This window comes from Gadus chalcogrammus, chromosome 9, assembly GCF_026213295.1.
Source record: "Gadus chalcogrammus isolate NIFS_2021 chromosome 9, NIFS_Gcha_1.0, whole genome shotgun sequence".
In the NCBI taxonomy this organism is placed as follows: Eukaryota; Metazoa; Chordata; class Actinopteri; order Gadiformes; family Gadidae; genus Gadus; species Gadus chalcogrammus.
Window position 1 is genome coordinate 8,282,566 of NC_079420.1, and position 25,874 is coordinate 8,308,439.

The 25,874-nt window shown below is 41.8% G+C and overlaps 5 protein-coding genes across 6 annotated transcripts; all 5 read right to left on the reverse strand.

The window, feature by feature from the left end:
- Nucleotides 1-572: 572 nt before the first annotated feature.
- On the reverse strand, nt 573-2,509 carry LOC130388763 (DNA polymerase III PolC-type-like). Its single transcript, XM_056598274.1, has 3 exons — nt 2,323-2,509; nt 2,031-2,082; nt 573-1,375 (listed from the first exon to the last, which is right to left on the reverse strand). The coding sequence occupies exons 1-3, from the start codon at nt 2,335-2,337 to the stop codon at nt 855-857; spliced, it is 588 nt and encodes a 195-aa protein (XP_056454249.1). The 5' UTR covers nt 2,338-2,509; the 3' UTR covers nt 573-854.
- Nucleotides 2,510-4,474: 1,965 nt separating this feature from the next.
- LOC130388764 (uncharacterized) lies at nt 4,475-6,157 on the reverse strand. The gene is made up of 3 exons (XM_056598275.1): nt 6,039-6,157; nt 5,724-5,775; nt 4,475-5,332 (listed from the first exon to the last, which is right to left on the reverse strand). The coding sequence occupies exons 1-3, from the start codon at nt 6,048-6,050 to the stop codon at nt 4,812-4,814; spliced, it is 585 nt and encodes a 194-aa protein (XP_056454250.1). The 5' UTR covers nt 6,051-6,157; the 3' UTR covers nt 4,475-4,811.
- An 8,147-nt stretch (nt 6,158-14,304) lies between these two features.
- On the reverse strand, nt 14,305-15,895 carry LOC130389633 (3'-5' exonuclease DinG-like). The gene is made up of 3 exons (XM_056599498.1): nt 15,775-15,895; nt 15,492-15,543; nt 14,305-15,189 (listed from the first exon to the last, which is right to left on the reverse strand). Exons 1-3 carry the CDS (start codon nt 15,799-15,801, stop codon nt 14,663-14,665), a joined length of 606 nt encoding a protein of 201 aa, XP_056455473.1. The 5' UTR covers nt 15,802-15,895; the 3' UTR covers nt 14,305-14,662.
- An 882-nt stretch (nt 15,896-16,777) lies between these two features.
- On the reverse strand, nt 16,778-18,051 carry LOC130389611 (DNA polymerase III subunit epsilon-like). The gene is made up of 3 exons (XM_056599455.1): nt 17,961-18,051; nt 17,678-17,729; nt 16,778-17,375 (listed from the first exon to the last, which is right to left on the reverse strand). Exons 1-3 carry the CDS (start codon nt 17,985-17,987, stop codon nt 16,855-16,857), a joined length of 600 nt encoding a protein of 199 aa, XP_056455430.1. The 5' UTR covers nt 17,988-18,051; the 3' UTR covers nt 16,778-16,854.
- Nucleotides 18,052-20,635: 2,584 nt separating this feature from the next.
- LOC130388557 (uncharacterized) lies at nt 20,636-25,288 on the reverse strand. Of its 2 annotated transcripts, none has more exons than XM_056597904.1 (3): nt 24,343-24,468; nt 23,594-23,624; nt 20,636-23,311 (listed from the first exon to the last, which is right to left on the reverse strand). In XM_056597904.1, the coding sequence occupies exons 1-3, from the start codon at nt 24,346-24,348 to the stop codon at nt 22,791-22,793; spliced, it is 558 nt and encodes a 185-aa protein (XP_056453879.1). In that variant the 5' UTR covers nt 24,349-24,468; the 3' UTR covers nt 20,636-22,790. The 2 variants fall into 2 exon arrangements, with proteins under 2 accessions (XP_056453879.1, XP_056453878.1); XM_056597903.1 differs by lacking the exon at nt 24,343-24,468 and adding an exon at nt 25,047-25,288 and having other exon boundaries at nt 20,639-23,311.
- Nucleotides 25,289-25,874: the final 586 nt, after the last annotated feature.

Genomic DNA, 25,874 nt, shown 5'->3' on the forward strand with positions numbered 1-25,874 from the left:
GGTCTGGAAATCACTGGCTGGAGTTTTTCAAGCCCTGCCCATTCAACAGATGATTGAATTGTTTAATTTTCATGTCAGTACTTCTAACTCAGTGGCTGTAAGTGGGTTATGATAAGGATTTCAAGTAATTTTGCAAAAATGGCCAAAAAAGAGAATTCCATACCCAACCTTTAATGACGGAACAAAACAGACAAAACCGTCAGAGGTAAACTGTAGACTGTGAGTCCACACTTAATACAATTGTGTTCAGTGCTGCTACCCAATAAATATTTGGGGAGATAAATGATATTAGAAATTATAAAATTGTATTAATTATAAAAATATGTGTAATCTTAGTTTTAATACAATAACGTAAATTCGGAAATTGTTTATTTTCTTTTTGGTTTTGCACAAAACAATCATAGGGACCAGGCAGCATTTTTTAAGTTCCGCAGGACCTCTCCCGTATCGTCCACTACTAGGGTGGCATTTACAGGTAGAGAATATCCCATGATAACAATGACATGCGTCAATCCATTGACCTTGAAAGATAGAAGATGGAATAAACAAAGATAAGTTGGTTTTGAGATTGAGTTTATTAAACCAAAATACCAATGGGAACACCAGTTACATAATTTTAAACCACAAAAGCAATTAAAGCAGAAAGAAAATTTAATAGTAATCAAATAAACCAAGTTGCAACATTGCAGTTTTCAGTAAGTCGTTAAATACTCCTTCGTTAACTCCTTATTGTACAGACAGAGATATATTGCTTCATTTTCTTATGAAAAATGTACAGAATGTAAGTCTTTTTGGAGAAAAGCGTCTGCTAAATGCCCTAAATGTAAATGTAAGTCGCTTGCATTTCTTAGCTGCTATAATGTACACCGATTCAAAGTCCCTTCACTGGGATCCCAACAACTGTACAGCTCCTGCAGAGCCCTAACATCCTCCAATGCATTATGGGCATTGTAGTTTTTCCCCAGGAAGTGACGCACCAGGTTCACCTGTGAATAGCTATCTATCCCTGGATAGAGCGCCTTACTGAGTAGGAAGGTGTCCAAGTATCTGGAGCCCAGCTGCTGGAACTGCTCGGTTAGGGAACACCTGAGCAGCGCTCTGTCCAGTACAGGTTTGTCAAAGCGTCTGGCGCCGTGTGCGACCAGCAGCACGGGCTGCTCTAAGGACTGCAGGAAGTCAAGGAAGGAGGTCAGGGCCTCGGTCAAGGTGACGGTCGGCACGGCTGTACCCTGCAGGAGGAGGGCACCATCTCGGACGCTGAAGCCCGTGACCTCCGCGGCCCCTCTGTCGATGGCGATCTCGGGCATCATGTACACGTTGAAGGTGCGCTCGCCGCTGATGGCTGCCAGCTGGATGATCTCACACCGCCAGGTTTCTGAGAGGGGTGTGAGTGTGTGAGAGTGAGAGAGACAATGTGTTGGGTCTTGGTGCGTTAAATGGTAGAAGGATGGAAAGAGTGTGAACACAGGTAATAGCCTCTAGGGATCTCTTCTCTAGCAGTTTGTCCGTTCTGGGCGACTGTATAGAAACATTGTGGTTCAACAGGGCGGGCTCCGTGGAAGAGGAACCACACTCTCTGTAGATATAAACGGCACATTAAATGTTAATTGCTGATAGCATACTGATAAAAAGTATATTCCATTCCTGCCAAGTTCATACAACAGATGTCATTTAATTGTACACACCAGACCTTTAATTTCTTCTACAAAATCAAAGATAATTATTGCCTGCTGGGTCTTGTAAATCAGACTCAACACAAAAACATCACAAAATGACTGGTTTTAATGGGAGGGGGGGCTCAGCCTTTTCCGGAGGAGTTTAAGCCCCCGCTATCACCGCCGCTGCGTAGGCCTAACCCAGTAAATGTATTTGGATGGTTTTACCATTATTTAGAAGTGGCGATTGGACAGATGTACACATGCCTATGCATCGACAAGTAGTTGCATATACTAATCGACCTAAGTGGGCCACAGCCTCATAGGATCATGGATAAACATGTTATGAAAAGGTGCTCGTGTGGTAGCCTCTACCTAATCCCGTGGTCTCCAGGTCAAAGAAGACCACTGTTTTACCCCCAGACGTCTGCAGGGGGCGAGAAAGAGGGCATTGGTCGCAGGTTATTACAGCCGGGTGGAGTAGGAACTTATTCTAAATCATGGATGGAAATTATTTAGCAAAGTTAGGAAATCTTAAAAAGTCTGTACGATTTAAGTTCTAAACTCAATAGGCCCTACATATTATTTGGAGCATGAAAACTTAGCTTTTGTATTATATCTAACATAAACAACACTTGGATAGGATAGGTGGATAGGTCTACATTACCTTGATGGACTGCATATCGAAAATAGGCAGTGATCCCGTGAAGCTGTTTCGGAATAAAACTCTGAACGGAGGGCCGATCCTTTTCTGATGAAGGGATAGCTAGACTTTCATTTTTGTTCAACAGAAACCAAACGTGGATTTCTCGCAGTGTAGCGGATGCGTTCCTGCGTTTGCGCGCACACATGACTCTGGTCGGAGCAGGTAGACGTTTCTCAACTGTTCGTTTGCATAGGCCGTCAGGGTCATTGTATTCATCATGAGCATGACGTAAGAGAATACAAGTAAACAGGTAGCTTTTGGAATTTAGCATCTAAATTCAACGAAAACAGAATAAACAAATGCTAATCTTCTACGTATAATTGAAAGGTTTTTGGTATTGGTACACCGTTTGTGCTGCGTCATGACGCGGCACAAGAGGCTGGGGACCCTGGTGTCATGTTGGACCGAAATCACCCAAAACCACCGATGTCGATCTCCATTCAGCTGCCTTTCAGCTGCTCGTAGAATCTGTTCTCTCAGGAGTTCTTTTTTGTTTAACCATAACGATATAATAAAATAAATTAATGTTTCCTGTTTGTCAGGGACATTACGAATTTAGATTAGACCGAAGAAGCAATATTTATTTCCATGAACAAGTTATAGTGCCGGTTTGACCCAATCCTTAAAGTCAGAGAATCCTAGTCAAAGCAAATATTTTTGGCCTCAGCCAACATGTATTGAAAATGTAACTGCAAACTAAAGGAGTTAGAAGGGGAGGGAGAGATTAGGGGGAGGTAGCTAGTGAGGTGAGGTGTATTGTAGACAGGAGGATGCGGTAGAGACAGTGTTACACTAGTAGGCCTAATGTGACAATATGTGGCGGCCGTTGGCTCAAGAGTGACTGGAAGTTTGTATAACTAATAGATAAGCAGCGTGTGTGTGTCAGTGAAAATGAAACAAAATTGAATGAGCCAGTGAACCAATGGTTTTAAACGGAATTTAAACACTGTGTTTTTTTTTTCGGCTTTTCAAAGACACCGGCTTATTCTCAACTTTTAAGATTCCGGTGCAATAATTCATGAACTACTTCCATGCCCTTGAAAAGGGATTCAAGGACCAGGTAGCACTCTCATTGTATCAAATTTCAGGGGGAAGAGAGAGGAGGATACGGTGACGAACACTAAACACTTGTGCAACTCTGTGACTGTGCTCCGTGGCAGGCCCATATGCAAATGCATTCACACACACACAAACAAAACCTGTGCTGACCATAATTATAGTGGTACTACTAGGTTTTCATTTATTATTTAATTCGCACAAGCGAATGAAACACTCCCGTGTCACACGACGTTGATGGAAATGAACATAGAAACCAAGAACAACCACAAGAAGTGTATCAGTGCCCCCTAGTGGAAAACACAAGACTATATAACCGACTGGGTTTTCTGTTTTCTCCCTCTGAATGAATAGATCATAACAGAATCCATGCCACAGACGTGCTCCATGCAGTCTGGTACCTCACCACGCAAGCAGTACCCGGGCTGCCCAGCGTCATCAACCACGACCACGGCTCCACCAGTGACTCAGGTGTGTGTGTGTGTGTGGGTGTGGGTGTGAGAGAGATTCTGGGTGTGACTCTCGGTGTGTCTATTTGTTTGCACCAAGCAGCATTCACAGCATCAACAATTTGCCTTTGGAAGGCAGGGCTGAAGGAGGCTATTTGAATCGATAAATGCAAATAAGAAATGAATAATGATGGCCAGCACAGGTTTTGTTTGTGTGTGTGTGAATGCATTTGCATAAGGGCCTGCCACAGAGCACAGCCATAGAGTTGCACAAGTGTTTAGTGTTCGTCACCACATCCTCCTCTCTCCTCCCCCTCGCTCTCCCTCTAACTCCCCCCCTCCCCCAGACTCTGACAGCGGGATAACTCACAGCCACATGGGCTTCCTGGTGTCCAAGATGTACACGGTGTCGGAGGACGGCTACGGCTGTCTGTCGGGCTTCCGTGCTGCTACCTAATGAATATTTTGGAAAAGAAGTCACTAAGCGTGACTTTTTAATACATTCTGTGTGTTTGGAAATTGTTTTTTTCTAACCCTTTCTTGTTTTTTTGCAAGAAACAAAAATAGTGAACAGGCAGCATTTTTTAGGATTATAGAATGATTGAATGATGGAATAAACAAAGATTAGTTGGTTATGAGATGGTTTAATAGACAAATATACCATTGGGAAAACCATATATATATTTTTAAACAACACAAGCAATCAAAGCAGAAAGAAAATCAAACTGTATAATCAAATAAAACGAGATGATCCATGATTTGAACATTAACTTTGCAGTTTTCAGTAAGTCGTAACTCCTCCTTCGGTATCTCCTTATTGTACCGACAGCGAAACATTATTTCACTTTCTTATGAAAAAATGTACTTATTGTAAGACAATAAGCGTCTGCTAAATGACCTAATGTAAAAGTAATACAACAAGCGCTCGATTGCATGTCTTGGCTGCTAGAACACAAACTGATCCAAAGTCTCTTGACGGGGATTCCAACAATTGTACAGCTCTTGCAGAGCCCTAACATCCTCTAATGCATCATGGGCATTGTAGTGTCTAGGCAGGAAGTAGCCCGACAGATTCACAAGTGAATGGCTGTCTAACCCTGGATGGAGCGCCCTACTGAGCGGTAAGGTGTCCAAGAATCTGGAGCCCAGCTGCTGGAACTGCCTGGCGAGGGAACAACCGAGTAGCGCTCTGTCCAGTACTGGTTTGTCAAAGCGTCTGGCGTTGTGTGCGGCCAGCAGCACGGGCTGCTCTAAGGACTGCAGGAAGTCAAGGAAGGAGGTTAGTGCCTCAGTCAAAGTGGCGGTGGGCATGGCTGTACCGCGCAGCAGGAGGGCGCCATCGCTGACGCTAAAGCCATTGACCGCCGTGGCCCCTCTGTCGATGGCGACTTGGGGCATCATGTAAATGTTGAAGGTGTGAACTCCGCTGATGGCCGCCAGCTGGATGATATCACACTGCCAGGTGTCTGAAAGGGGAGGGGAGGGGTGTGAGTGAGTGAGAGAGTGAGTGAGCAAGCGAGCGTGCATTAAATAAGTTGAAACACATAAAAAAGCTCTAAAATGAAAAAGAAAGCGGTTTAGAATGTTATCAATGGCAGTTGGCTGTGAAATGTGGAGCTCTCGTATGCATATTGAAAAGTATGCAGTGATAACCTCTAATGCATTCAGAGGGGCACGTGAGAGGGGCATGCCAGGACTTGTGATATCACAATAGGAGACGTATTGACATGGAGGCCTACAGCCAAGTTGTTGATATACTATGCAATTAACAAATCGATCTGAGCGGGCCATGGCCTGATTAAACAATTGAAAGATAAGGGATGAAGCTGTAGAGGTGTCCGTGTGCAATTGGCCCACCTAATCCCGTGGTCTCCAGGTCAAGGAAGACCAAAGTTCTACGAAGAGACGCCTGCAAAGGGCGAGAAAGAGGCCATCGCAGGTCGTTATGACTTCTGGGTAGTGTGTGAACGTAACCGATAGACGTTATTACATTGTGCCTAATAACAATTAGACAGTGTAATCTAAATTATATAGGAAAATAATCAGCAATGTTAGTTCAACGTTAAAAAAAAATCGGTAAAAAACGGATACAATTACCCAAACTGTTACAATATAAATACGATTAACTGTGTTCGTGTGTAAAATATAGGTTTATAGCCTAGATTAGCCTACCATGGACTGCATATCGGAAATGGGCAGGAACTTCCTGATGAGATAGAAAACTCCGCAAATGAGTTGACTTTCGTTTTTGTTAAGCAGTTGCACATTAGACGGCAGCGGTAACACAGAAAACAAAAAAATCTCGTCGCAGCAAGTAGGGGTGCGGCATGTGCTGCAGCACCGCCTGGTGCCAAAGCTTTAAAACTGCGATGACAATAAAATGATAGCTTATAAATATCTCTGGTAGTTTTTTTTGTTCCAAGACATTGTTTAATGTCGTGTTTGCAGTGTGGGATGAAGAGATGGATAATTTGATTATTTATTAATTTATCTTCAATGTGTATTGGCCAATCAGATTTGTCTTTAAGAGTTTGCGATACATCTTCGGCTGTTCAATGGGACTCAGCTCCCAGTTCCTCTAACGGTCTTCGATTCAAGGAAACAGGATTTATTTTTAATAAGAATAAAGAAAAGTTAGGAAAAAAATGTTGTTGAAATCATTGTACACTGAATAAAGTCAAAATCATGAAATTAAAGGGGTAGTTCGGAATTTTGGACATAGGGCCTGATTCCGAAGTGAGCATTGGTATTCTATATCACTGGACAGTTTTCAACACATTTCATTCAGTCCTTCTAGTTGCAGAGTTCGCTCGTGCTAGGCTAGCGCACGGCAACGGGCAATGCTAGCCTGCTATTAAAAACAGTCTTACCCACTCCACAGTACACCCGTCCCGAGGTATATCAATTATAACGACAGCGACATATAATCTAAATGTCTGTTTATAGAATAATGTTAGAAATAAAACCAGCCTTGCATTGCATTGCATTTTGAGGGAATTGCGGGGTCTCAGCAGCAGTGTTTATATTCCTGTACGTAGGCTACGGCAGCGGCGGACTGATACCTAGGTTACCTGCCGCTGTCATTGCTACAAACTCGAAAGAAGGAATTCTATAAGCGTATTCAATTAACAAGATATGTTTGGAGGAGTTAGCGATGCATCTGCTTTTGAAGACGATTATGAGGAATTTGTTGTATCCAACGAACCGTACGTGTACGAGCCGGTGTTTTGATGTCAAAGCCAGCAGCAACAAGCCACAGTTGAGTCCTTTCTGGATCTCGCACTGGAAATTAATGGAAACTTTGTGGTGCCCATCTGTACCGTTTATTTCTACAATTTCTAAAAGCACACTGAACCATCATGTTGCCTAGTCGTTCAATTGCGCTTCTGTCCCACGCTTCTCTGTTTACGTTCTTCTGTCGTGATTCGGTTACAAACCTAACCAGCGCATAGTTTAATTCCGCTTCTGCTGAGAAAGTAGTCCCTCGATGATTCATGCGATGCAAGGTTAGTTTTATTTCTAACATTATTCTATCAACACAGACATTTAAATCTATAGTCTGGTGTTATAATTGATTTACCTCGGGTGTACTGTTGAGTGGGTAAGACTGTTTTTAATAGCAGGCTAGCATTGCCCGTTGCCGTGCGCTAGCCTAGCACGAGCGAATTCTGCAACTAGAAGGACTGAATGAAATGTGTTAAACTGTCTCCAGTGATATAGAATACCAATGCTCACTTCGGAATCGGGCCCTATGTCCAAAATAGTGCTTGGGTGTCATGACGTAATTACTTTGCGTGGCCGCCATGTTGATGGCCTCCTTTACCGTCGTCGGTGCTCCACTCATTGTTTGGAACTTCATATGGATCCAAATTATTAATAATGCTGATTTTGTCACCATACCGGTCCCTGGCATCTCTATTTAATGTGTCCCGGTAAATTCCAGATCCTTTTCGGGATTTTAACATATTTTTTCTAGCTATTCTTTCTCAACTCTACTGCTACTTCTCTTCGTTCAACAACGTTATGTCAGAGTTATGTTAACGTTCGCGTAGCCATCAACATGGCCGCCACGTCCCACAATGCAACGCAGATCCCGCGCTATCGAGTGGCGAAGTCACGCCTCTTCCGGTAGGGCTCATGGGACCTATGAGATCGAAAAATATGAATGGGTGTCAATGGAGAGAAAATAATTATTTTCTGGTCCCAGTCTTTATATGCCCTGGATTACACATATGCTGTTTGTGGATTTAAATGATAATTTTTCATGCAAAGAAAACTAAAAATGTTCGTGAAGAAGTTTGATAATTTTAGGTTTTATGTGAGGCCGCTTTGTGAACTACAGCTCTTCGCTGCTCTCGACGCATATGATATACGTCACCACACCCGCCCTTGGAACTCGGCACAGTGATGGCGATCTCTCTGCCTCACTTCACCGCTTTTTCCAAGGGGAGGATGAAAGCATCGAAAGAGGTGAAAACCATTATAAGTCGGGGCACATGCAGAGTTTCAGTTATGCCGATGGGAAGATTGTCGGTCTTCTCCACGCCAGTCGCAGGGAGCGTGACGTCACATACGAGCCGTGTCTTTCTCGTTGTGTTTTCTCTACAGCCTTTATCTGAACAATTGCACCATAAACGGTCAAACTCTTTGCATGAAAATTTATCCTTTAAATCCACAAACAACATATGTGTAATCCAGGGCATATAAAGACCGGGACCAGAAAATAATTATTTTCTCTCCATTGACACCCATTCATATTTTTCGATCTCATAGGTCCCATGAGCCCTACCGGAAGGGGCGTGACTTCGCCACTCTATTCCGAACTACCCCTTTAATCGAACGTGTTTGTTTAACAAACACTATATGTAGCTTATATATGTGTGCTGGAGAAATTAACACTTTATTTTCGTACAAAGTTTGCTAAATTGTGAACAAATAAATAAGAGACTGACCACATTTTGGTGTTTCAGGACTCTGTTTCTTTCTCAAGGAATCTCCTTGTTTCCTGGTTTGTGTTTCAAACACTAGTCCTTTCTCTCAATTTTCTATGATCAGAATTCAAACTTGCTCAGGGTGAAAAAAAAAAGAATTATGAAGATGAGATGTAGACGAAGTCTCTATTGTGCTTTTTATTCAGTGAACCCCCGAACTTAAAGTGTAAATTGATCCTATGCTGAACACAGAGAACATTCAGTGAACCCACTGAGTCATTATTAACCAAACAGAAAAACAGTCCCTCACATGTACACAATAACTCATGGACTCAAACACTGTTTTTTTTTATTGGTCGTCATGAAAAAAAACATAAGGGGTAACACTGTTGTTTTTTATTGGTCGTCATGAAAAAAAACATAAGGGGTAACACTGTTGTTTTTTTTGGTCGTCATGAAAAAAAACATAAGGGGTAACACTGTTGTTTTTTTTGGTCGTCATGAAAAAAAACATAAGGGGTAACACTGTTGTTTTTTATTGGTCGTCGTGAAAAAAAAACATAAGGGAAATAATAGAAATACACACATACATTTAAATGTCATGCATATCCTCTTTATTAATGACTGATTATTGTGTATGGTCATCGCCTAAGTGGTGCAGTGGAGTGCACTCTGCCTAACCCCCTGGAGACAGGGGTTCAAATCTGGTTGATGACCTCTGTTGGAAGACTATTATCTCTATTTCATGCGAATTATAAAGTCAAGTATAACCATTGTGTTGACTTTATTCGGTGTTTTGATGGTGCATTGATAAGTTCGGAGGTTAACACTCTAAACAGCTCATTTTAGGATCCCTGCATAAACGTCGACAGGGGTACCACTGTCGTTTCTTATTGGTCGTCATGAAAAAAAACATAAGGGGTAAGACTGCTGTTTTTTATTGGTCGTCATGAAAGAAAACATAAGGGGTAACACTGTTGTTTTTTATTGGTCGGCATGAAAAAAAACATAAGGGATAACACTGTTGTTTTTTATTGGTCGTCATGAAAAACAACATAAGGGGTAACACTGTTGTTTTTTATTGGTCGTCATGAAAAAAAACAAAGGGTAACACTGTTGTCTTTGTCAAATATTTTATAAGGGGTAAAACTGTCGTTTTTTTATTGGTCGTCATGAAAAAAAATATAAGGGAAATAATAGAAATACACACATTCATTTTAATGTCATGTATATCCTCTTTGTTGACGATTGATTATTGTGTATTGTCATCGCCTCAGTGGTGCAGTGGAGTTTACTCTGCCTAACCCCCTGGCGACCGGGGTTCAAGTCTGGTTGATGTCATCTGTAAAAAAACAAAAGGGGTAACACTGTTGTTTTTTATTGGTCGTCATGAATAAAAACATAAGGGGTAACACTGTTGTTTTTTATTGGTCGTCATGAAAAAAACCACAAGGGGTAACACTGTTGTCTTTGTCAAATAAAACATAAGGGGTAACACTGTCGTATTTTATTGGTCATCATGAAAAAAAAACATAAGGGGTAACACTGTCGTTTTTTTATTGGTCGTCATGAAGAAAAACATAAGGGGTAACACTGTTGTCTTTGTGAAATAAAATATAAGGGGTAACACTGTTCCTTTTTTTATTGGTCGTCATGAAAAAAAACATAAGGGGTGACACTGTGGTTTTTTATTGGTCGTCATGAATAAAAACATAAGGGGTAACACTGTTGTTTTTTATTGGTCGTCTTCAAAAAAACCACAAGGGGTAACACTGTTGTCTTTGTCAAATAAAATATAAGGGGTAACACTGTTGTTTTTCATCAGTCATCATGGGAAAAAATCATAAGGGGTAACACTGTCGTTTTTATTGGTCGTCAATCGTCATGAAAGAAAACATAAGGGGTAAGACTGCTGTTTTTTATTGGTCGTCATGAAAGAAAACATAAGGGGTAACACTGTTGTTTTTTATTGGTCGTCATGAAAGAAAACATAAGGGGTAACACTGTTGTTTTTTATTGGTCGGCATGAAAAAAAACATAAGGGATAACACTGTTGTTTTTCTTTGGTCGTCATGAAAAAAAACATAAGGGTTAACACTGTTGTTTTTTATTGGTCGGCATGAAAAAAAACATAAGGGATAACACTGTTGTTTTTCTTTGGTCGTCATGAAAAAAAACATAAGGGTTAACACTGTCGTATTTTATGTTCATCATGAAAAAAAAACATAAGGGGTAACACTGTTGTTTTCTTATTGGTCGTCATGAAAAAAAACATAAGGGGTAACACTGTTGTTTTTTATTGGTCGTCATGAAAAAAAAAATAAGGGGTAACACTGTTATTTTTTTGGTCGTCATGAAAAAAAACATAAGGGGTAACACTGTTGTTTTTTATTGGTCGTTGTGAAAAAAAAACATAAGGGAAATAATAGAAATACACACATACATTTTAATGTCATGTATATCCTCTTTATTAATGATTGATTATTGTGTATGGTCATCGCCTCAGTGGTGCAGTGGAGTGCACTCTGCCTAACCCCCTGGAGACACGGGTTCAAATCTGGTTGATGACCTCTGTTGGTAGACTATTATCTCTATTTCATGCGAATTATAAAGTCAAGTATAACCATTGTGTTGACTTTATTCGGTGTTTTGATGGAGCATTGATAAGTTCGGAGGTTAACACTCTAAACAGCTCATGTTAGGATCCCTGCATAAACGTCGACAGGGGTACCACTGTCGTTTCTTATTGGTCGTCATGAAAAAAAACATAAGGGGTAACACTGTCGTTTTTATTGGTTGTCATGAAAAAAAACATAAGGGGTAAGACTGCTGTTTTTTATTGGTCGTCATGAAAGATAACATAAGGGGTAACACTGTTGTTTTTTATTGGTCGTCATGAAAAAAAACAAAGGGTAACACTGTTGTCTTTGTCAAATATTTTATAAGGGGTAAAACTGTCGTTTTTTATTGGTCGTCATGAAAAAAAACATAAGGGAAATAATAGAAATACACACATACATTTTAATGTCATGTATATCCTCTTTGTTGACAATTGATTATTTTGTATTGTCATCGCCTCAGTGGTGCAGTGGAGTTTACTCTGGCTAACCCCCTGGCGACCGGGGTTCAAATCCGGTTGATGTCATCTGTAAAAACCATTAGGGGTAACACTGTTCCATTTTTTATTGGTCGTCATGAAAAAAAACATAAGGGGTAACACTGTTGTTTTTTATTGGTCGTCATGAATAAAAACATAAGGGGTAACACTGTTCCTTTTTTTATTGGTCGTCATGAAAAAAAACATAAGGGGTGAGGTTATTTCTAAAGGTTTAAAAGGAAAGTGAACCGTCCGTCTTTGCTCTTTTTTTGCCAACCAGTTTACGTGCGGGATTCCAGAATCATAACGATAACATTCAACGTGTCTATTAAAATGGCAGCAACATTTTACACCAGTTTTAGAATGTTCACTACAACAGATGTTCAACACCAACATGCTTATGTAAAATCAGCATAGTACCATATTCAGCTATCGACAGTTCTGCGTTGTGCGTCATAGCCTACGTCAGCCTACACAGACAATGTTCTAAATAAAATGAAATTATAATATGATAAATATCATAAAAAGGGTGGATGTCAATAAATTAATGAAAAATCATGTTGTATGATAAAATTATACAAAAAAAAAAAAATATTGATTTGTTCAGAAAACTTTCTCACTTGCAGTTACAGCCAGGGGCCGCCAGGGAGGGTGCTGCAGCACCCTAAGCACCCCCACTTACCGCGTCCCTGCCCTTACATTAACACAATAAACATAATGACTCAAACAATAGAAGCAGCAGACATGTTCTTTAAACCCATATTGTAATTATGTCATGTATAGCTACATCAGCTATCATCATGATCTCTAATGTAACGCTGATTAACATAACCAAAGTTTGCGGGTTAACAGTTCAATAACCAACATTTTTTTTTGTTTCACAGCCTGTGTTCCTCCTTTCTCTTGCTGTTGTTCAGTTCCAGCATCTCTGAGCGTGGTCTCCACGAAAAGACTGTTGCACTTCAAATACAAATACATAATTAGGCCTCTGCGCGCAATCTGTTTTCGCGGTGCCCGCGTTGCCCGGGAAGTGGTGCCCGTGGTTCCCGGGCTGCGGTGCCCGTGTTGCCTGGGCCGCTGTCACGGTGCCCGCGGGTCCAGGGCCATTCACTCATTGACAGGGCATGGCGGGAGGTGCGGGAGACGTGGGAGTCCACGGTCGCGGTGCCCGCGGTACCCAAGGTCACGGGTCCCCCCCCTTCCCCCCTCCCCCCTCTCTCTCTCTCTCTCTCTCTCTCTCTCTCTCTCTCTCTCTCTCTCTCTCTCTCTCTCTCTCTCTCTCTCTCTCTCTCTCTCTCTCTCTCTCTCTCTCTCTCTCTCTCTCTCTCTCTCTCTCTCTCTCTCTCTCAGAGGGCATTCATTGCTATTAGTGACCACTGCAAAATCAATGAAAAAGTATGCAATGACACCTTTAAACAATATAACACGGTGTGAGGGAGGTTGTTAGTTTATTTTATTTTTTTTATTGCCAGAGGATGAGGGTGCCTCAAAAAAGGTTGAGAACCACTGGGTTAGGGTAAGGGTTAGGGTTGGCCGTGGAGGGATTACATTGTAATGAGTTGAAACCCCCCTGTGTCGTTTGAAGATGCACAAGGACACCCTTTGCGTCAGCAGTTAACGCCAAAAGCCGCAGATTTTTCATGAACTCGGAGTGAGACTGCGTAGGTTGGATCGAAATCACCAAAACCACCGAGGCCGATCTCCAGTCTGCCTTAGCTGCTTGCAGAAAGCTTTCCCCTCAGGAGTTTTTTTTAACCGTGAAGATATATTCAAATAAAATAATATTTCCTTAGAGAGAGAGAGACAGAGAGACAGAGAGAGAGAGAGAGAGAGAGAGAGGGTTAGAAGGAAGTAGATAGTGAGGTGTAGGGAGAGAGGGGTAGACAGGATGTGTTAGAGGCAGATGTGATGCCCTCTGACTCATACTAATAATGTGACAATATGTGGCTGCCGTTGGTGACTGTAAATCTGTGCGAAAACTAATAGATAAGCAGCGTGTGTATGTCAGGGAAATTAAAACAAAATTGATTGAGTCAGTGAACCACCGGTTTTTAATGGAATTCCAACACTATGGGATTTAAAGAAATAAGTTTTGAACGGCAGAGTTTTTGCAAGCTCGCTCACTCACACCCCTCCCCTCCCCTCTCAGACACCAAGCGATGTGATATCATCCAGCTGGCGGCCATCAGCGGTGTTATTTGATTGCGCTCAATTTTCACTCATAAGTGTGTGAGGATTTCAGTGAAAATGGAAGGCGATTGAAGAGGAAGGCATTTCACTTGAATAAGAAAAAATTTCAGTTGAACAGGAAGAAGGTTGATCTTCTTGTTCAACTGAAACGTCTTCCTGTTCAACCAAAACGCCTTCTTATTCAACTGAAATGCCTTCCTGTTCAACTGAAATGCCTTCCTCTTCAATCGCCTTCCATTTTCACTGAAATCCTCACACACCTGACTGAAAAACTTTCTATTTTCTTTGCCACATTTATTATGAAATAATATTCGACATTTCTTAATTGAAAAGCACAATGAGGTGGCATTATTAGTCGGTCTATCATCATTTGCAAAAAGAATATTCACTTTTTATTATTTTTAACTCCACAGTAAATAGTGCTGTCCACTACTGGTAGGCTTAAAGGTATGGGGAATACAGGTAGACTAACCAATGGCATAGGGCCATACATTGACCTTCAATGAGACAATTAACAACGATTGGTTGATTTTGAGCTTAGTTTATTAAACAACAACACCAAATAGATCTAGCGGCTGCTAGAATGAACATAGAATGACAGACTCTTCGTCGGGATTCCAACAACCGTACAGCTCCTGCAGAGCCCTAGCATTCTTAAATGCATTGTGGGCAATGTCGATTTTTCCCAGGAAGGGGTACGACAGATTATTTTGTTGATAGCTGCCTAACCCCGGAAAGAGCGCCTTACTGAGTTGCCAGGTGTCCAAAAATCTGCAGCCCAGCTGCTTGAACTGATCAGTGAGGGCACACCTATATAGCTCTTTTTCCAGTTTACATCTGTGAAAGTATTTGGCGTTGTGCGCAGCCAGCAGCACGGGCTGCTTTAAGGACCGCAGGAAGGCGATGAAGGAGGTCAGGGCCTGGTGCAAGGTGAAGGTCTTCTGAGATACTGACATATTGTCCTGGAGGAGTTCGCCATCTTCGACCTTGAAGCCTGTGACCGCCGTGGTCCGTTTGTCGATGGCGACCTCGGGCATCATGTACACGTTGAAGGTGTGATCTCCGCTGACGGCCGCCAGCTGGATGATATCACCCCTGCTGGGTTCTGAGAGGGGAGGGGTGTGAGTTACCAAGCGAGCGTGCGTGCGTGTGTGTATGTGTGCGTGCTTGAATGAGTGCTCAAGTCTGCGTTAAAGAGTAGAAAACATTTTTGAAACACATACAATAACTCTAAATTTAAACAGCAAGCGGTTTAGCATGTTATCACTGGGAGTTGGCTGTGAAATGTGGAGCTCTGGGAGACGTATTGAAGAGCATGCAGTGATGACCTCTAATGCATACAGAGGGACAGGACATGTAAAATCACAATACTGATGAAGTGATGAAAATGTGTCTGTGTAGGCCTACCCAATTCCGTGGTCTCCAGGTCAAAGAAGACTAAAGTTCTACGAATAGACGTCTGGAAAGGGCGAGAAAGAGGCCATCGCAGGTCATTATGACATCCGGTTAGAGTGCGAACATAACCAATAGACGTTATTACATTGTACCTAATAACAATTCAAATGTGTAATCTAAATCATAGATGAAAATTATTCAGCAATGTCAGTTCAGCTTTAAAAAGTCGGTAAACAACTGAGATAAAATAACAATTAAAGTATTTTCCTGCTTAAAATATAGGTATATACATTACCATGGACTGCATATCCGAAATGGGCATGAATTCCCTGATGAGATAAGAAAAAACTGCCGTATATTGCTGGTTGGCCCAATTCTCAACAATGTCAGTGAGTCCTTGTGACAGCAAAAACAAATTGCTTCAACAACCAACATGTAGTGAAAAGGTTCTACTAACTACACACCAGAGTAGTTAGACGGGGCGGGGAAGAGAGAGAGAGAGAGAGAGAGAGAGAGAGAGAGAGAGAGAGAGAGAGAGAGAGAGAGAGAGAGAGAGAGAGAGAGAGAAAAGAGAGAGAGAGAGAGAGAGATGTTCTCACAGGTGAATTTATAATGTATTTTGTGACAAAACAACTGAAACAGATAAGCCATTAAACACTGCAATGTCTCCAGTATAAGGAAACCTGACCCACACAGAGGTGTGTGTGTTACTAACATGGGTCTAGCCATCTTATCTAAATGAGAGGAGAGGTAGTAGTTGACCTAATGACAAGTTGACATTGATGACGATTGATGATAGAAACCCAACCAGAATACATAAGTGTATAAGTAAACTAGGCTAGAGTTGAGGAGAAATTAGAGAGAGAGAAATTAAAAATTTCCTCTCACACACACATATGAAACCATTCACATACTATACTGAAAAAAATCTTCCTGTTCAACTGAAACGTCTTCCTGTTCAACCAAAATGCCTTCTTATTCAACTGAAATGCCTTCCTGTTCAACTGAAATGCCTTCCTCTTCAAACGCCTTCCATTTTCACTGAAATCCTCACACACCTGAGTGAAAAACGTTCTTTTTTTTGCCACTTAATTATTCTGAAATAATTTCGACATTTCTTAATTGAAAAGCATAATGAGGTGGCATTATTAGTCTGTCTATCATCATTTGCAAAAAGAATATTCACTTTCTATTATTTTGAACTCCACAGTAAATAGTGCTGCCCACTACTGGTAGGCTTAAAGGTATGGGGAGTACAGGTAGACTAACCAATGGCATAGGGCCATACATTGACCTTCAATGAGACAATTAACAAAGATTGGTTGATTTTGAGCTTGGTTTATTACACAACAACACCAAATAGATCTAGCGGCTGCTAGAATGAATATTGAATCACAGACTCTTGGTCGGGATTCCAACAACCGTACAGCTCCTGCAGAGCCGTAGCATTCTTCAATGCATTGTGGGTAATGTCGATTTTTCCCAGGAAGGGGTACGACAGATTATTTTGTTTATAGCTGCCTAACCCCGGAAAGAGCGCCTTACTGAGTTGACAGGTGTCCAAAAATCTGGGGCCCAGCTGCTTGAACTGATCGGTGAGGGCACACCTGTATAGCTCTTTTTCCAGTTTACGTCTGTGAATTAGTTTGGCGTTGTGCGCAGCCAGCAGCATGGGCTGCTTTAAGGACCGCAGGAAGGCGATGAAGGAGGTCAGGGCCTGGTGCAAGGTGACGGTAGATACTGACTGATAGTCCTTGAAGAGCCTGCCATTGTCGACCTTGAAGCCTGTGACCGCCGTGGTCCGTTTGTCGATGGCGACCTCGGGCATCATGTACACGTTGAAGGTGTGATCTCCGCTGATGGCCGCCAGCTGGATGATATCACCCCTGCTGGGTTCTGAGAGGGGAGGGGTGTGAGTTACCAAGCGAGCGTGCGTGCGTGTGTGTATGTGTGCGTGCGTGAATGAGTGCTCAAGTCTGCGTTAAAGAGTAGAAAACATTTTTGAAACACATACAATAACTCTAAATTTAAACAGCAAGCGGTTTAGCATGTTATCACTGGGAGTTGGCTGTGAAATGTGGAGCTCTGGGAGACGTATTGAAGAGCATGCAGTGATGACCTCTAATGCATACAGAGGGACAGGACATGTAAAATCACAATACTGATGAAGTGATGAAAATGTGTCTGTGTAGGCCTACCCAATTCCGTGGTCTCCAGGTCAAAGAAGACTAAAGTTCTACGAATAGACGTCTGGAAAGGGCGAGAAAGAGGCCATCGCAGGTCATTATGACATCCGGTTAGAGTGCGAACATAACCAATAGACGTTATTACATTGTACCTAATAACAATTCAAATGTGTAATCTAAATCATAGATGAAAATTATTCAGCAATGTCAGTTCAGCTTTAAAAAGTCGGTAAACAACTGAGATAAAATAACAATTAAAGTATTTTCCTGCTTAAAATATAGGTATATACATTACCATGGACTGCATATCCGAAATGGGCATGAATTCCCTGATGAGATAAGAAAAAACTGCCGTATATTGCTGGTTGGCCCAATTCTCAACAATGTCAGTGAGTCCTTGTGACAGCAAAAAGAAATTGCTTCAACAACCAACATGTAGTGAAAAGGTTCTACTAAATACACACCAGAGTAGTTAGACGGGGCGGGGAAGAGAGAGAGAGAGAGAGAGAGAGAGAGAGAGAGAGAGAGAGAGAGAGAGAAAAGAGAGAGAGAGAGAGAGAGAGAGAGAGATGTTCTCACAGGTGAATTTATAATGTATTTTGTGACAAAACAACTGAAACAGATAAGCCATTAAACACTGCAATGTCTCCAGTATAAGGAAACCTGACCCACACAGAGGTGTGTGTGTTACTAACATGGGTCTAGCCATCTTATCTAAATGAGAGGAGAGGTAGGCGTTGACCTAATGACAAGTTGACATTGATGACGATTGATGATAGAAACCCAACCAGAATACATAAGTGTATAAGTAAACTAGGCTAGAGTTGAGGAGAAATTAGAGAGAGAGAAATTAAAAATTTCCTCTCACACACACATATGAAACCATTCACATACTATACTGAAAACCTCACACATAAACAATTGAAAGCTTTTACACACACAACTGAAACAGCTTCCCTCAAACAACTGAAAAGCTCTTGTTACAACTAGTGGAAACTTTTACATCTGACATGCTTTCACACGTACTAGTAAAATGTGCTCATATACACAGCTGAAAAATTCTCTCTCACATACACATAGCATATGAAACCATTCACACACTATACCGAAAACCTCAGATGTACATGTATGTGAATGTTTTCACTCATATGCGTGTGAGGATTTCAGTGAAAATGGAAGGCGTTTGAAGAGGAAGGCATTTCAGTTGAATAAGAAGGCATTTCATTTGAACAGGAAGGTGGTTGATCTTCCTGTTCATCTCAAACGCCTTCTTGTTGGGAATTCCCTGATGAGATAAAAAAAAAACTGCCGTATAGTGCTGGATAGCCCAATTCTTAACAATGTCAGATGGCCAGATCACACTAGGCCATCTGGCCGTGGCCGTGTGGCCGTTTTCACACCTAACCGTGCTCAAATGGCCCCATTGTTCTCTGGCCTGCACTCACACTAGGCCATCTGGCCGTCGCAGCTGTGGCCTGGCCACGGAAGGCTCTTGTACATACGTCATCATGTCGTAACACGTCATCACCAAGCGTCCGCTGCATGGACCATAATAAAGTCTGCCGCCAGTCAGAGTTTTAACAACAATGGATAACAACACAGAGAACACACCAACAGTTGAACCGATTGACGCGATGTTTACTGTTTAATGGGAAAGAAGGCTCGTCGCCTTTATTATGTCCGTGGTCGTTGCATTGGTTATACGTCATCCAGCTCAGGTTGCGTAGCCGTGCGTGTGCGCGTGTCGGCTCATTAGCATCTGTACCGTAGCGGCCCGTGCCGTAGCAGCTCACCTCTCCCAAGTGGCCAAATTGGCCCGGCCTGGCCAGACTGGCCACACTCACACTGGCAGATTTGAGCACGGTTAGGTGCTAAAACGGCCACGGCCACGGCCAGATGGCCTAGTGTGAGTGCACCCAGTGCACCTTTGTCACAGCAAAAAAAAAAAAGCTTCAACAACCAACATGTATTGAAAAGGTTCTTCTAACTACACACCAGAGTAGTTAGACGGGGCGGGGTAGAGAGAGAGAGAGAGCGACAGCGAGAGAGGTATGAGGGGAGGTAGATAGTGAGGTGTAAGGAGAGAGGGGTAGACAGGATGAGGATAGAGACAGTGTTACACTAGTAATGTGACAATATGTGGCTGCCGTTGGCTTAAGAGTGACTAGAAGTTTTGTGTGAAAACAAATAGATAAGCAGCGTGTGTATGTCAGTGAAAATAAAACAAAATTGAATGAGCCAGTGAACCAAAGGTTTTAAATGGAATTCAAACACTATGGGATTTAAAGAAATAGGTTTTGGACTGCAGTTTTGTTTGCACAAGTAAAGTAAGGAGCTTAAACTAATAGTTTTTAGACTGTACATTTTACCTGATTTACGCGTCAAATAGTTAGGCCTGTGATGCTCTCCGTATCAGTACAGAGCGGGAGCTACGCTGTTCTCACTCCTCCCTATTGTGGTTACCAAACTGTGGATAACAAATAATGAGTTACACAGTCCCATGCTCATTAATGTGTGTTCATATAGAATAAATTGTTAAACTAGTTTGACTGCATGGTTCTGGATTGTTTATGAAAATAAGGGCTATTTATCTCGCAATTCAAAGATACCATTCATGGTTCCCGTATTAAAAACACTCAGATTTGTCATTTTTTCTCTTTTATTTTTTTTAATTCACCACTGCAGCCATGTAGTACACCCATTTTGAACCGGCGTTCTATCATTATAAAATCGCTATTGTAATATAAATAAATATATAAATAAATATCAGTCTAAACCAGTCTCCCCTTGGCCCATTTCTTCTCATCTAATTTTCTCCCGAAATGACGTCAAATGACGCGTTTGACGTCATTTCGGGAGAAACCTCTTGTCCCGCTAGAAGGGCCGAGGACTACAACACACTTTTGGTGGCAAATTTTTCCACCAATAAGGAATGAGAAGGGGCGGGAGCTCGCGTACTGAGGGGGAATGAGGGGGACGGGAGACCGGACAGGTGGGTGGGGCAGCGAGCGCAATGCACTGTGGTAGTTGGAGGTTTTCTTACTTTGAGCCAGAGAGACCATGAAAACACTCTTTCTGCCTTTTTTCAGGCTAGGATGAACCGATTTCAATTTTTTTTCACATTGATAATACATTGAATTATTTAATTCATAAAACCTTCATATTCCCACCGGTGAAGTATCTCTTTAAGCAAAAAAAATGTCGCAATTATTGACTTGAATTTAGGAAATTAACTACAAATCTTTGGAAAGACTCTCAGACGTACAACTTGAATAGGAACCCTGAATAGGGCCTATTTACATTTCCTGTTTCTTTCTTTTTTATTGCCACATTAATTATTAAAAAATAAGGTTTAGACATTTCTTAATTGAAAAGAATAGTGAGGTGGCGTTATTAGTCTGTCTATCATCATTGGCAAAAAAATAAATATTCATACAATACACATTTAGACAGGGCCACCCCTCAGAACCACCAGTGCTGTCCATTACAGGTAGGCCAACAGGTATGGTGAGTACAGGTAGACTAACAATGGCATAGGGCCTTCCATTGACCTTCAATTAACAAAGATTGGTTGGTTTTGAGCATGGTTTAATAAACAACAATACAAAATAGATTAACGGATACATAAAAAGAATTATAAACCAAGAAAAACAGAAGTAAATGTTAACTTTGTTTGCTATTAGGGTTAGGGTTACTTGCATACATACATTGCTGTTTACAATGCAGTTTTTAACTTTGCAGTTTTTAAATTCTATATAAATAAAGTTGCCTTGCCTTGCCTAATGTTAACATGAATGGACCATCAACTCTGTCGTCAATAAGTCAACCAGATCAGAATGAAAAAAATGACCCATCGCGTGGGTCGGGATCCAACCAATTGTATAGCTCCTGCAGAGCCATAACATCCTCCAATGCATCGTGGGCATTGTAGCGTCTCCCCAGGAAGTGGTTCGACAGCCTCACTAGTGAATGGCTGACTAACCCCGGATAGACTGAGCGGTAAGGTGTCCTTTTGGAGTCTCCAAAAGGACCCTGACCAAAACGAATGGGCATATCATTACATAAAAGGAGCTGGAGACTTCATCTTTTATGCTTTGTTGATCTGCTTTTACACACAGCATCACAAGACCTAGGGCTAGGGCTCAGTAGTGTTTCCAAGGGATATGGAGTTACCCCGGGTACTACAATCAGCTTGGGTTTAGAGCTGTGTGTAACCGGCTGGAAGGAAAAACAATATTCTAACCTTCCCAGCACTGTGTCAGTGCATGATACAGTTATTCTGTATAATGTCATACAATTCTACAGGTTCTCAGCTTTCCAAAGAGACCAAGCATGTGATTGGAGGTCATATTATAAAGGAGCAGTGCTCTCTAGAGTAGGCGCAGTGCAAAAACAAAAAAATGTCCCGAAGACTAAGTGGTTAAGATGTTATAGATATTTTTTTTAAATAAAAGGTTTTTGTACAAGACACTGTTTTGGCTTGGATTATTTATAATATAATGGAAATTGATTGATTGCCTTTGTTTTGGACATGTAAGCAATAAATACAAAGTTAAAATAGAAGTGGAAGTACTTTCCATCATTTGAACTGAAATAAAAGTTGTCTTTAAGTCCTGAAATTCTCTTCACCAAAATATACCAGAGTGCTTCTTTTACATTTTCAAATCACAAAAAAATCTTCTGGGGGGTATTGCACCCAGACCCCCCTAAAGGGGTTTGTTTTCGGACATTTCCCCTCTTATGAGTTTGCATGACTACATTATGTATGGCCTTATAATTTTATTAATATTTAATTGTTTTTTTTATATATTTTTTCAGAATAAAATGTTTTTGTACAAGACACTGTTTGGGGCAGATTATTTCTAACATAATAGTGATGAAAGTTGGTTGGAGGGGCCACCTAGGAATTTTTGGTAAAAGCTGCAAACTCGTCACACCATGGGACAATACGGTGTGAAATTCATAGCAGGAAGGCTAAAGCCAGAGATATACTTTTTAAAGTGAAATAACTAGACTAACCAACGGCATAGGGCCATCCATTGACCTTCAATGAGACAATTAAAAAAGATTGGTTGGTTTTAAGCTGGGTTTATTAAACAACAATGCGAAATAGATCTAGCGGCTGCTAGAATGACCATCGAGCCACATAGCGTGGTTTGAGATTCCAACAATAGTACAGCTCCTGCAGAGCTGTAACATCCTCCAATGCATCATGGGCATTGTAGCGTTTTCCCAGGAAGTGGTCAGACAGATTCACTAGTGAATGGCTGCCTAACCTTGGATACAGCGTCTTACTGAGCGGTAAGGTGTCCAAGAATCTGGAGCCCAGCTGCTGGAACTCCTCGTCGAGGGAACACCTGAATAGCGCCCTGTCCAGTACAGGTATGTCAAAGCGTCTGGCGTTGTGCGCGGCCAGCAGCACGGGCTGCTCTAAGGACCACAGGAAGTCAAGGAAGGAGGTCAGGGCCTCGTGCAAGATGGCGGTGTTCATAGCTCTACCGTTCTGGAAGAGTTTGCCATTATGGACCCTGAAGCCTGTGACCGCCGTGGCCCCTCTGTCGATGGCGACCTGAGGCATCATGTACATGTTGAAGGTGTCATCTCCGCTGATGGCCGCCAGCTGGATGATATCACATCGCTTGGTGTCTGAGAGGGGAGGGGAGGGGAGGGGAGGGGAGGGGAGTGGGTGAGCGAGCGAGCGTGCGTTCGTGAGTGGAGTTCTGGGAGACGTATTGAAAAGCATACGGTGATAATCTCTAATGTATTCAGAGGTGCAGGACATGTAATATCACAACAGGAGGCAGATTTACATGCAGAGACAAGTTGTTGGTATACTATGTAATATACAAATAGATCTGAGTGGGCCAATGCCTGATTAAACTTTTGACAGATAATTGATGAAAATGTGTCAGTGTGCAGTAGGCTTTCCCAATCCCGTGGTCTCCAGGTCAAAGAACACCTGCAAAGGGTGAGAAAGAGCACATATAACAATATGTACAGAGCTGTGCTATAACAAGCATAGCTCTTGTGCTGCACGTGTCAAACATATTTACAACCTCTACTTTACTTCTCAATTCCAGCAAACATTTCCTCAAACTGCGTCGTCAACAAGTCCAACAGATGTTAAGTCACAACGTGACTTTATTTTGACCCTTTGCCGACGTGAGAACATTATCTTAAGGGAACGGGGATTTTGAGGAGTACTCGTTTTAACTTGTAACTGAATAAAGACACCTGTGATAAAGTGTAATTTATTTCTGAATTTTCTATTGAATTTCACCCATACTGTAAAATAGGATGTGGCTCAACTGCTTAACTCCTAGATCCTTTGGTTCATATCAAGGATGGCAATATTGGGCTAGATAAAGCCACTGGAACCTTTTACCCCTTGATTTACCTTTCTAGGCACATTTTTAAGTGGGAGCACAGGTTTAAGTGGTCATGCAACTCTCGCACCCCACATCCTATAATTATAATATGTCCATGCTCACACCGCACGACTACGAGACTTGCCTTTAATGAACACACACACACACACACACACACACACACACACACACACACACACACACACACACACACACACACACACACACACACACACACACACACACACACACACACACACACACACACACACACACACAACACGCCAAAACACACTCAAAATTACTAACCAACATAAACGTCTCGGTGACGGTGTCGGGAACAACAACACAGTAACAGCAACGCTAACCCACCCATAGCGATAAACAAACCCCACACAATGTCACCTCCGCAAAGGACATAGGAGGGCGCCAGAGGTCGAACTCGCGATGGTCCAAACACCCCCCCCCCCCCCCCCAGGGTCCCTTGCGGCACCCTGAACACCAATATGTTTTCATGTCAGCAAATGGTCGAAATAAATTCACGTTGTGACTCGGCGAATTGTTGGATGCAGAAAAGTTTGCCGTGAGTGTTTTTTTCGGTTACATCACTCTAAAATAAGTTTTCCTTGAAGTCACCATTCCTCTAAGAACTATATCTCATGTAGGCTACGACCTCTAGGCACACGGGACAAGCCCAGGCGAAGCCTAGACGGCGTAGCATGCAACATAGAACTAGAGGTTAATAACATAACTATCAAATGCTCGAAACGGCAAATGTTTGAAATTAAGTCACGTGGTGACTTGATGACTACTGGACTTGTTGGGCTCGACGCACGTGGAGTAAATGTTTGCTGGGATAACAATTGGACTGTGTAATCGAAATTATAAGTCATTCAGGAAAAAAACTACTTTAGAAAGTCTGTAAACAACTGAGATTAAATTACACTTCAACTGTTACAATACACATTCGATTAACTATGTTCGTGTGTAAAATATAGGTCGGTATACATTACCACTGACTGCATATCGGCAAATGGGCAGGAATTCCCTGAAAAAAAAAAGGCAAATGTGAGGGCGGAAGTCAATGCAACTGTTCTTTCAACTGAATTAGAATAATATTAGGTATCAAGGGTTGTCGCGGGTACGCCCTGCGTGTTGGCTCCACTGTAAAGTTTGCAGAGGCGGGATCAATAGTATTCATGAGAATATCGTAAGAGAAGAACAACTATCTTGGAAAGTGTAAAGAAAGAAAAAAGGGCGGAGGCGGACCGACCCAGAGATAATAAATCAGCGGAGAGGAGGCTGGGGGTCGGTTTAGCTCAGGAAGTAGAGGGTGTCTTGCAACTGAAAGGTTGTTAGTTCGATCCCCATCTCCTCCTAGCCGAGTGTTGATATGTCCCTGAGCAAGTTACATGGTGATCACAGGATTCAGGAATAATTATCTAGAATCCAAAACATGAGCAATTAGTGTTAAAAATTGTCTGCAAACCACACTCCACAGGAGTCAATGGGTTCAATGGCGCCAGGGTAAAGTGACTCATCAAAACTTAAGAGGAGCGGACCCAACCCATGGACTCTGCGTGGATAGGTGGAAGTTATTTTGGTGCTTGGACCTGACGAGGTCTAGGTGCCAAGATAACAACACAAATAAAATATTTTCTTAGAGATTATGATAAGTAATAGACAATTTATTAAAAGTGATCTTATAATTTAGAAAAAACAATCGGCAATACTTAAAAATTAGACAGAATAAGTATGATAAAACGTTATCCAAATTTCTAATTCAGGTTATCCACAATGACAAATGTCATTTAAAATAAATAAGTAAAATAAAATAAGAA

Excerpts from the sequence above, each read along its gene's own strand:
- LOC130388763 (XM_056598274.1), bottom strand. Across the intron at positions 1,376-2,030 it reads CCTGGAGACCACGGGATTAG|AAACCTGGCGGTGTGAGATC; the intron begins GTAGAGGCTACC and ends CACCCCTCTCAG.
- LOC130388764 (XM_056598275.1), bottom strand. Across the intron at positions 5,333-5,723 it reads CCTGGAGACCACGGGATTAG|ACACCTGGCAGTGTGATATC; the intron begins GTGGGCCAATTG and ends CTCCCCTTTCAG.
- LOC130389633 (XM_056599498.1), bottom strand. The coding sequence starts at position 15,801 with ATGCCCATTTCGGATATGCAGTCCATG. Across the intron at positions 15,544-15,774 it reads TTTCGGATATGCAGTCCATG|ACGTCTATTCGTAGAACTTT; the intron begins GTAATGTATATA and ends CGCCCTTTCCAG. Across the intron at positions 15,190-15,491 it reads CCTGGAGACCACGGAATTGG|AACCCAGCAGGGGTGATATC; the intron begins GTAGGCCTACAC and ends CTCCCCTCTCAG.
- LOC130389611 (XM_056599455.1), bottom strand. The coding sequence starts at position 17,987 with ATGCCCATTTCGGATATGCAGTCCATG. Across the intron at positions 17,730-17,960 it reads TTTCGGATATGCAGTCCATG|ACGTCTATTCGTAGAACTTT; the intron begins GTAATGTATATA and ends CGCCCTTTCCAG. Across the intron at positions 17,376-17,677 it reads CCTGGAGACCACGGAATTGG|AACCCAGCAGGGGTGATATC; the intron begins GTAGGCCTACAC and ends CTCCCCTCTCAG.
- LOC130388557 (XM_056597903.1), bottom strand. Across the intron at positions 23,312-23,593 it reads CCTGGAGACCACGGGATTGG|ACACCAAGCGATGTGATATC; the intron begins GAAAGCCTACTG and ends CTCCCCTCTCAG.